The following is an 11,407-nucleotide window of genomic DNA, read 5'->3' as shown; positions in this document are numbered from 1 at the left end:
ATTTAAAATAACACCCATATCATGAAATTTAAAGTTTCTACTAAATCTAGATACACTCTTTCAGGGTCATAAATATGTCACAATGCAAGGTAATTATAATAAATTATGCTTTATATTTTACATTGATGATAGATTTTGTCAAATTCAAAACCAAAGACACATTCAAAGTCAAAACACAACTAGTAGTAAAATAGAATATCTAATCGATTTATCTGATCACTAAACCACTTAAAAAATGTGCCAAACACCACATGTGATAGAATATATAGATATACTCGAAAATGGGCCTGAAAGTAGGCCCAATTGCATTATGTCCCCATCAGGTGGGCCCAACCGTCAAAATCCCAATTGCAACTGCCCACGCCATTAGAATACACCATCCCACCGCCACCACGTCCAGTGCAACACCCAACCGCTAACTATTTATGGCTGCTCTCGTCACACGCCACGTCGGCGATTAAATGAAGTCATAAATACTTCAATCACCCTCGAAGTTTGATCAAATTGCAGTAACTACCCTTTATATTTATAGAGTTTTGATTGAACACCCTATCAAATTGGAGTGATATGTAAAGTGATTGATTTGGGGATATTAGTAAAACTAATCATAATTTGAATTAATATTAAAGTTTTTTTTTTTTTAGAAAAATACCAACAAGTTTGAAATAAGTAATTATAGATCGACTATAAAGAAAATTTCTGATAAAAAATCACATGGTCTGGAATTTTGAATTAAAAAAATCTAAAATTTCAATAACAAGTTTGAATTCCGATAAACAATTATAAGATTTCGAAAAAAAATATATTTTACTAAAATATAAGTTTTTCATAGAGTAAATTTTAATATAAAAATAGAAAAAAGTTTTAGATAGACATAGCGGGTAAATGAGCAACAAGCTGTGTCGCAACCCTTTTTTGGATGACAAAACTAATTCTTTTAAAAACAACATCTATAGATCTTGGGATCATAACATTACTATGCATGACCCATTGGACTCTATTGAGGAGCTCCACAACTTCTGGCACAAGGAAACCGAAAATATTGAATGCAAACGGTATAAACGTGTGTTGATTTTCCATGCATATTTTCTCATGTTTTGTCACTTTGCATGATGCAACTTTTAAAGCAGCTAGTCCCACAGTGAAAACCCCACTCCCCAAACCCATAAGAGGGGAAACCCCTGTTAGATCCATGCATGCATGCTTCCCTCCAGCCCATCCAAATACTAAAACATCAGTTGACTAAAGTGTTTATCTTCCTTCCAATGGGTCAGTCAGAATGTTTACAGGTGCCTCTTTCTTGGAAGAAACCCCAGCCTGCCTAAATATATCGAAGAACATCCCTAAACAAATCGTGTCGGTACTTGAAACCCGGGAGCTCTTTACAATGGATTGCATGCTCCCTAAAGGAGTTTAAGCATGCCTTGTGACACACAAGGCAAGTCTCATCAATCGGAAATAAAGGGATCATAAGGCGATATTTGAGGATGACACGATACTTCACTGGCGACATATGCTGGCCAAGACCGTCAATAGAAATAGTCATAAGAAAATCTTGAGCATGTAGGGCCCTTAGACACTCAAAAATTGTTTTCTGCCTAATCATCATGTCGAGTGAACTTCCATATCTGGGACAATTTTACTAAAAAGGGCATTCACCAATGAACATTGGGCTTTTGGTGGGGCGGTGTCCTTATTAGTGAAACCGTTGAAGTCAAAGCCCAAAATCGTATCACAAAGACAGGCTAAAGCACAAACATAATTTGAATCCATACCACATATGTCGTTATCTTGTAATATGTAGTCTTGTAACACCCATGATTGAGCTCGTGAGGCCACACAAGCATATGAGGAAGCCTATATCGCTGAGTACAACCCCAAACCAGCAAACCTAATTGGCAACGAAGCCAATCGCCATTAAAGGCCCCTAAGGAACGGACCCCCACAAACCACAATGTCCTTAATCGACCCACATAACCCTTTATCAAAACACAAAGCAACTTCATCCATATGAACGGGTTGGCACGTGCTCAAACCAAAGAAAAGTTTGGCGATGCCAATGCAAGATCGAAGCAAAAGGAGCTCACTCTGGGGGTCATGTAACTGTGTAAGAAAACGCATCAAATCAACAGCCTTTGCAGCCCTCTTCATGGCTAACCTGCTAATAAAAACTCGCATCTCTACCAACAGTTCCCCTAAGAAGCTTCACTCCCAGTAACGGTCTCCCAATGTCAGTAGGGAATAAACCCGTGCGAAGCTTCCTACCATTGCATGAAGGCCAAAATAACTCAGTTTTCTTGATATTCAGCTCAAGACCTAATCTTGGTCCTTTCACCCTAGTGATGTCTCCTCTGAATCTCCAATGACGGTCCCATCATCAAGGTACCAACCATGAACAAGAAACTTGAAATTGTCTTTAATTTGATGTATAAGTGGGTGCAATATAAAAGAAAAAAGAAGTGGTCCTAAAGGGTCGCCTTGTTGGACTCCAATAGTGGGCCACATATGTTTATCTCCCAAATACAACCTTGTTGCATGTCCATATAAGAATTCGACCCATAAGGAAATAGAATGACACCTCATCCTGACATCGTGAAGTAAGGCGGGTCTATCCACTAAATTGAAGGCATTCGAGAAAAAATGGTTTAAAATTAGATATTTGATTGAAAACTGTGATATTAAAACCATTGAAACGAAATTTTGAGACACTATTAAAAATAGTATTTAAAAAACTATAAAAAATACAATAATTTCAAGAACAAGTCTAAAATGAGACATAACGACTAATATGATTATTTTTTAGAAACTAAAAAAATGATTATTTTTGTTAATAAGCTCGATTATAAATTTTAGTTTTAATTAATATCTTTTGATGATTGAGACGGGTTGTTGCGATTTTAAAATAAAATAATTAATTTGTAATGTCTAGAAAATTGGGTTTTAGTTTGATAAGCTATAAGTAATTATTGATTTTGATTTCTAAAACCAGCATGATTGAAAGCAAAACATCAAAACATCATATACATATGATATCCTAACGCTAGTTCGAGATTTTTTTTCAACAAGATAATTATGTTTTGAGAGATTATTTGAATCCAACAAAATTATTCATTATGAGTTAAATTCAGTAGTAAATAATTTTTTAATATTTGATAAAATGATTATAATTATAAGTTTCACGAGGACATAATAAACAGTGGTGAATCCAAAAAGAAATATAGGGGTTGCACAATTTTTGTAACTAGAGAAAATTTCATTTTTGACAACAGTTTTTATCAGAAAATCGTCACTAAACCATGATTTTACACTAAGTTCACACCTATTAGACTTTGTAACGGATTTGTGACGGATTTTTGAGGGGTTTCACTAAATTTACATTTGACGAGAAATTTGGGAATAGGTTGTACTACATATTAGATCCGCACCTCATAATAAATAGAACTAATGAAACATATTTGAAAGAAGATTACTTTTAGAGCAACATAATATTGCATATCCTCGCTTGTAATTAAAATGCAAAAAACTAATGGGCTTTGAGCAAAACAACAATCCTATGGTGCACATGCAAACCCTAAAGCTTTGGATCTAGTTTTTCTATGTGTACATGTTAGGGTGCAAAGTTATTCATTCATGACTTTGTAAATGTTTGACTTTTGTAAAACCCACTTGCATGTGGTGCTTTAGCCTTTAGACCCATTTGTTAGAGAGTGAGAGAGAGACATGTAAACACCTCTATAAATAGTGGGTTCATACCACTTGTAGAGGTGTGCTTGAGAGATGTAGAAGTGAGTGTGTAAGTGTGTGTTAATTATGTAGTCTAGATCTAGATCTTTTTTGTAAACACCATATACATTCAATATATCTCTTAAACACCCAAATCACCATGTTCAATTGTGCAAGCTTTAATTCCGCATGCCAAATCATGTTCTTTGTCACTACAATTGGTATCAAAGCGGGTCTTCAAGATCAAGGTGATTTTTGAAGAACGATTCTCGATTTGGCAATTTTTGTCGCAATCTGAACAATTTTGTTGAAGAACTTGAATTGATTATGTCGATGATCTGAAAAAAAAGGAATTTGTATTAGACAATTGATTTGGACATCGGATCGACGATCTGTGATAGAAAAAGCGATGAACAGAACTCAAATTTGGGAATCGATGGGTCAAGGAGTTTGAATGAAGGGAACTTGATTGGTGAATTGATTTTTGATTTCATATGATTTGGAGTCGATTTCTTGCCTGTATGTTGTATGTGTGTTCGTTCGCATCTACAGGAATGGGAAAATTTGGATTTGATTGACTAGTGAAGGTTTTGGGTTGTTGAATGAAATGCGAAGTGTAAAGTCTTGGTGAATGAAATGCGAATGAAGGAGAAATTTTGTGGTTGATGTTCAAGATTCGCAATTGGATTAATGGGTTGATGGTCAAACAAAAGTTCGCATACATGGTTAAAATTGATTTCGCATTTGTGGTCACATTTATGTTTTGGGGTTACAGATGCGAAGGTCATTTGCAAAGCTCATGTTCGCATCTGTGAATGGTTGTTCATTGTTCGCAAATCTGGTAACAAGTGTAGAAGAAAGAAAAAGTGTCGATTCGCATCTCTAAACTTTCAATGAAATGACATAATTGGTCCAACTTCCCAAATGGGATTATAAAATGACAAAAATGCAGAATTTTCATTTCGCATCCCTGCAGTCTTCGCAAGATGGCAAATTTTACCCAGTTTTCGCATTTGGGGTAAAATTTTTGAGAAATTGGAATATTTTCAAATCTGGTCCATGCAGTTTGTGCGAATTTACACATTCTACCCGGTTTCGCAAATGGGGGTGTGTTTCGCATATTTGACTGTTTTTGGCGCAACGGTCACTGCAAAATTTTGAAATTGACAATTTCTACCCATTTTTGAGAAATTTTGTCAAAGGCAATCCGTGAACGATGATAAAAATTCATTATTTTTTGGATTTTCCGGATTGAAGCACAATGTTTATGCCACATGTTAAGGGGGAGTTTTAACATGAAAAATTCCGAATAGAGCACGTTCTTTTTCCTTAGAGCTTTATAAACAAATTTCGATTATAAAAAGGGGGAGAAGTTTTATATGGAAATTTGAACTTGAATTTTTCATATTACGCGGATTTGAAGACCGAAGTGATCTTGAAGTTTTGAAGATTACGAGATGATGCAATTGGAAGTTCGGAAGTGATGTATTCGAAATGGGTTTGGAATTATTGAAGATTTTTGGGGTGTGTTTTTATGCGCAACTTTAGGGTGATTATTTGGAGTTAATAATTCGTTGTTGCTTGGTTTGTATGGTCTCACATCCTAGAGCCCAAATTGAAGAGTCATGGAAGAATTGAAAATTGAAGTTTGTTTTGGACATGTGTCACCTTTGAGGCTCGAACCGCGTAGATTTTGGAAGATTTGAAGTGGGTCATTCATTCCTAACTTTGAGGGGGAGAATGTTGGGGTGCAAAGTTATTCATTCATGACTTTGTAAATGTTTGACTTTTGTAAAACCCACTTGCATGTGGTGCTTTAGCCTTTAGACCAATTTTTTAGAGAGTAAGAGAGAGACATGTAAACACCTCTATAAATAATGGGTTCATACCACTTTGTAGAGGTGTGCTTGAGAGATGTAGAAGTGAGTGTGTAAGTGTGTGTTAATTATGTAGTCTAGATCTAGATCTTTTTTGTAAACACCATATACATTCAATATATCTCTTAAACACCCAAATCACAATGTTTAATTGTGCAAGCTTTAATTCCGCATGCCAAATCATGTTCTTTGTCACTACAGTACATGCATTAATCATCCAAAGCTTATAAACCCTGATCTAGCATGTATATTTCAAAATTGACATAATAAACAAGTTAGAATGATACCTTTGTTTGTAGCTTGAAGATCTTCAACCTTTGAGAGCTTTAGTATCATAAGTGTAATACCTCTAATCGATCATAAACACCAAAAGCAAGTTGGAGAATATGAGAGAGAAAGAGAGAGAGAGAGAGAGAGAGAGAGAGAGAGAGAGGAGGAGGAGGAGGAGGAGGCTCAAAATCGGCTCTAAGATCCTTCTAAGGTTTCTGGTAGCCGATTTGGGGTGCCCAAGGGTGTCCTTATATAGCTGAAGAATTAGGGTTTAAGTCAAATACCTAATCAGGTTGCTTAAGCCCTAAGCAGCATACATGAATCTTCTAGAATCCATACCATGGACGAAATCCAGTGGGCTTCCACAAGGATTTCGCCTACCCGTATCCTTAGGGTTCCTCAACCCATATTACAATTATCACATAATTACAATATCAGTCCCCTTAATTCAATAAACCTATTTTGACCACAAAATTAATTCTAAATTAATTTTTGACCAATATTAATTAAATAATATGATTTCTCTTTTAATCTATTATTCACATAATATATTAATAAATCATAATTAACCTTTTTCTTCATAATTCATCCAATCAAGTTGCTATGGTGAAAGCAACTCAAAGGACCATGCTACTATCGGGTCAAGTGCATACCAAATATAATTATGAGCTTAAACACCTAATCCAACAAAAATAATATACAAATAGAATATTATAATATGTTAGACAACGACCTTTTGAAAGATTTTAGAAGTTGCTCGTTTTAAAGAGAATCTCAATTTAAAGAGCAAATTTTATGCAAGAGTACGAGTTTAAAACTTTTATTTTAAATAACAAACTTCATATTTAAAAACTTTCTCATATAGATTTTAGAAGCTTTTAAGATTATATTTTATGTTTAATTACATTTTACATTTTTCAAAAAATTAAAATTATTTTTGTTGAATACTTTTAAACCAATAAAAGCCGGTCTTGGCTTTCAATTTTTAAATACCAACTAATTTTAACAAACCATATCATATATTTTTAATTTATCTTATTATAAACATGAAAAACCATAGTTGAATAATGAAACAATCATTTGTTTAACATAAAACATGGTCATGTAATTCCACATTTAGCCTCAATGACATTTTCCCACAAATTCCAACATGATTCTTTCAAATTGGTTGTTTCACTCTTAAAACATAAAAAGTAAACTAAAGTGACCTTTTATCAAACATTCCAAATTGAATACTTCAATGTACAAAAAAATCCAATGCATAATTGTTTAAAGTTGACATCTGATTACAACAAATTATGATTTATGAAATCAAAACTTAATTATTTAGAGGTGGTAAAAGATTATTAAGTGTTTATTAATTTATTATATAAAATTATATATCAATTTAAATAAATATTTTTAATGAGTTGTTCTTTTTAATTTATAAAAATCTGTATTATTAATAAAAAACCAAATTACCTATTACCCATGTTGTAACCCTTAATATATCAAATATATCACATTCAACTATATTTTCTTCACTTTTCTCTTCGTAATTAATATATAAATATAACTTTTGGTTTTACAATTTACATATATAATCAACATTAAATATGTAGATATAACCTTTGCCCATTTCGCATCAAAGTATCAAACTTTGTCAACCACCGCAAAACAATCAAGTATATTATTGTATTTTAGAAGTTATTTGATAGTTGGTGATCGAATTAGATTTAATTGAGTTATACAGTATACACAACCATATATATATAACATGTTATAAGACCGAACCAAAGATTTTTAACGGTTTGAATCTTGAAATCAAAGCTAAACTCTTATCGACCCAAGTTAAAATGTATATCAAACAATCATTAAGATTTTAAATACCACCAAATAAACAAATCCAAACATTTTTGCTTAACCCCCTTTATACTAAAAATCTTTATAGTCTATTTATGTCAAAACCCAATCTAGGAGGTGCAAATTTGGTTATGGTGTTAAACCTAAAAGATGATTTCAGCAAATATCTCAACCATTCTTGTAGACTTGTAGATGAGTCTTCCAATGCAAATCTCTTTGGTACTCCCAAGAAAACGATGACTTCAAAACTCCAAAATGCCACCGTCATTCATGGAAACGCACATACATTGACATTCTCAGTTCTACTTTTCCCTCTCTCTACTTCTCTTTAAAAAGCGGTTACACCTCCCCATTTCTTCATATCTACAACAATCTTTCCATCTCCAGAAACGAACGATGGAGGTTAACGGAGACAACCCCGAAAAACACCTTGTGAAGCTCAAATGTTCTGTTCAAAACTACGATTGGGGTCGAATTGGCTACGATTCGAGGGTTGCTAGGCTGTTTGAAAGGAATTGTGGGGGTCAAATTGAGGAAAACAAGCATTACGCTGAGTTTTGGATTGGTACTCATGTTTCTGGACCCTCGTTTGTTGAAGAGACTGATAATGTGAGTTTGAAGAACTGGATTTTGCAAAACCCTAAGGTTTTGGGTGATGTTGTTGTTCAGAAGTGGGGACGTGATCTTCCGTTCTTGTTAAAGGTAATTAATTTTAATCCCTTACTCCTCCATGTCGTTTTTCTGATCAATTTCTAATTGTATCTGTTGTTTATGGAATCAACGTATTCGAATTTTATGAAATCACGAAAGGGAACATGAAATTGATCAGTTAATTCTTGTTTATTAATGATAAAAACCTACAATTACGACATTAGGATTCTACAATTTGTGCATTTATACAGCGAACGACTCTTATTCTTCTATAGAACACTTACAAATTGCAATCACATCATTTCTATGATTCCATGATCAAATTTGACGCCTTTTCTTCCTTTTTATGCTTACTTACTCCCAATTTACAATCAATTTTTTGAATGATTGCTTGTAAGATTGATAACGATTAACAAAGTGGTCTATAATCGAATACCCTTTTAGGAAATCAGTTTAATAATCTATAAAATGGTCAAAAATGGCTTCTCACATTCATCTGCAACAAGCTTTCCAAAATCTTGAATCTTTGAAACCTAATTTTAGAAAATCTGTAACAAATAGATATCCACAGCTCACCTCCAGCTAAGAATCGTGTAGAAGAATGATCAATTATGATAACGTGTAGAATTGCAGTTTCCAATTTCACTAATTTTTACTTTCCTTATTTGGGTTATATATATTTGTTGCCTTACTATTAATAGAAATCCACTGTACACGTGTATCAGGTTCTTTCAGTGGGTCGATCATTATCAATTCAAGCTCATCCAGATAAAGAATTAGCAGGAATCCTTCATAAACTGCAACCAAATATGTATAAAGATGCAAATCATAAGCCTGAAATGGCTTTAGCATTAACTGAATTTGAAGCCTTATGTGGGTTCATTAGTTCTGAGGTAAAATTTTAATTTTTTTTATTCGTTTTATGATTTACTTTCTCATAATTTTCCTTTAAACTTTATAGGAACTTGATCTTGTGCTTAAAAGTGTTCCAGAAATTAATGAAGTGATTGGGAATGAAAATCGGGATGTGAAAGAAGATCGAGTTCTTTGGTCAATTTTTACAAAACTCATGTCAATTGATCGAGAGACAATTTCCACAACATTATCAAGATTAATTACTCGTTTAAATATGGAAAAGGAGGTATGGTTTATTTAATCATCATTCTCGTTTTTAACATTTTTTTAAAATGGTACTTGTATTAAATTGTGGTGGGTTTACTTACAAATGATTTTATTTTTTTTGTTTTGTTTATTATTATTAGATAAGGCAGTTAAGTAGTAAAGAAGAATTGGTGTTGAAGCTTGAGAAACAATACCCTAATGATGTTGGGGTTTTAGCCGCCTTACTTTTTAACCATTTAAAATTAAACCCTGGTGAAGCTTTATACATCGGAGCAAATGAGCCCCACGCCTATTTAACCGGTGAGTGTGTCGAATGCATGGCTGCTTCTGACAACGTTGTTCGTGCTGGCCTTACTCCAAAGTATATGGACGTAAAAATACTTTGCTCCATGCTCACTTATAATCAGGTTACTTCATAATCCCTATATTTCTTCAAGGGTATTTTGGGTAATTCACAAATGGTCATGTCATGTAAAAAATTAAAAACCATTGTATTTTGGGAATTTTTTTTTTGTTTAACAATCATTTATACTGTCTTTTTTTCAATCAAGCCATAAAAGTTTCAGATATTTTTTTCCCCAAATTAACCGGTTTTGGTTAATTTGGAAAATTTTCGATACAAAAAAAAAAAAAAAAAAATTACTGGTGAAATGTGATATAACAGGACAAAATGGTTAATTTGGAAAATTACTATGAAGAACGTGTGAAATTTTTATTTTTATGGTTTGATTGAAAAAATAAAGTATTTTGTATATTAAATTGGTTATAGTTTTCTACCAATACAATTTATAAAGTTCTTGTAATATTGGTTAATTTGGAAAATATCAATATAAAAAAAATTAAAAAATTACTTGTGAAATTTGATATAACAGGAAAAAACGGATAATTTGAAAAAATTTCTATGGAAAAATGTGTGAAAGTTTTATGGTTTGATTTTAAACAATAAAATATTATTTATATTGAATTGGTTATACTTTTTTAATAATGTAATTCATAAAGTTCTTGTGATAAAAGTATCTGGGTCCAATTTGTAAAAAACTAATAAATACAAGGGTTGTTTTGAAAATCATCAAAAGTTAGAAAAGAAAAAAAAAAGTGTAATGGGTTGAGAAGATGGTCTTGGTGTTTTTAAACACTTAAACTGCACCAAAATATGGTTTTTCTTAATTTTCCATCTAGACAAATACTAAAAATAACAATAATAATAAAAAAAAAAAATTTATGTTTTAAATTAAATCTATCAGGGGTTACCTGAAATCTTGAAAGGGGTGCCTTTAAATCCATATACAAGAAGATACACGCCACCATTTGAAGAGTTTGAGGTTGACCGGTGTGTGTTGACCGAAGGAGCGACGGTTGTTTTTCCAGCTGTCCCGGGGCCCGCAGTTTTTGTGGTTATATCAGGAGAAGGATCAATGCTGACATCATCATCGGAAGAATCAGTGTCAGTATCAGTGTCGGAAGGTTCCGCGTTATTTGCACCGGCTGGAACTGAGGTTTGTGTGAGTACCGAATCAAAGGTGGAGTTGTATAGAGCTGGAGTCAATAATAAGGTTCTTATGAACACAACACCGATGATATAACGTTATTATGTGATATAGTAATGACTCATGTTTTGTATATGGTTTGATAATTACAAAAGTTATATTAAATGAAATAAATGAGATTATACATCGTATCAAGACTTGTGTATTACAAATGAATTGTATTGGCTGGATTTTGAAGACATGAAGTTTAGTTAACCAAGAAAGTAGTGTACGACTATAAACAAACCAATTATACAAATGATTGACAATTGAATAAAAAATAGAATCACTTCTTTGAGTATCACTTTTGAAGCCTTCGGAAAAACAACACCACAAGAAGATACACCCCACCATTTGAAGAGTTTGAGGACTCCTTTTTGGCTTTTTTCTAGATCG

General features: G+C 33.0%; 1 protein-coding gene across 1 annotated transcript; it reads left to right on the top strand.

Moving 5' to 3' along the window:
• Positions 1-7,903: 7,903 nt before the first annotated feature.
• DIN9 (Mannose-6-phosphate isomerase, type I) lies at positions 7,904-11,167 on the top strand. Its single transcript, XM_079031147.1, has 5 exons — positions 7,904-8,414; positions 9,089-9,256; positions 9,325-9,504; positions 9,626-9,892; positions 10,730-11,167. Exons 1-5 carry the CDS (start codon positions 8,109-8,111, stop codon positions 11,066-11,068), a joined length of 1,260 nt encoding a protein of 419 aa, XP_078887273.1. The 5' UTR covers positions 7,904-8,108; the 3' UTR covers positions 11,069-11,167.
• Positions 11,168-11,407: the final 240 nt, after the last annotated feature.

This window comes from Lactuca serriola, chromosome 3, assembly GCF_051521515.1.
Source record: "Lactuca serriola cultivar US96UC23 chromosome 3, Lser_US96UC23_V15, whole genome shotgun sequence".
Classification (NCBI taxonomy): Eukaryota; Viridiplantae; Streptophyta; class Magnoliopsida; order Asterales; family Asteraceae; genus Lactuca; species Lactuca serriola.
This window is presented reverse-complemented; position numbering and strand designations above follow the sequence as displayed.

Bases quoted from the DNA above. Each gene is read 5' to 3' on its own strand.
- DIN9 (XM_079031147.1), top strand. From the start codon at position 8,109: ATGGAGGTTAACGGAGACAACCCCGAAAAACACCTTGTGAAGCTCAAA. The intron at 8,415-9,088 runs GTAATTAATTTT...CACGTGTATCAG, and splicing joins ATCTTCCGTTCTTGTTAAAG to GTTCTTTCAGTGGGTCGATC. The intron at 9,257-9,324 runs GTAAAATTTTAA...TAAACTTTATAG, and splicing joins GTGGGTTCATTAGTTCTGAG to GAACTTGATCTTGTGCTTAA.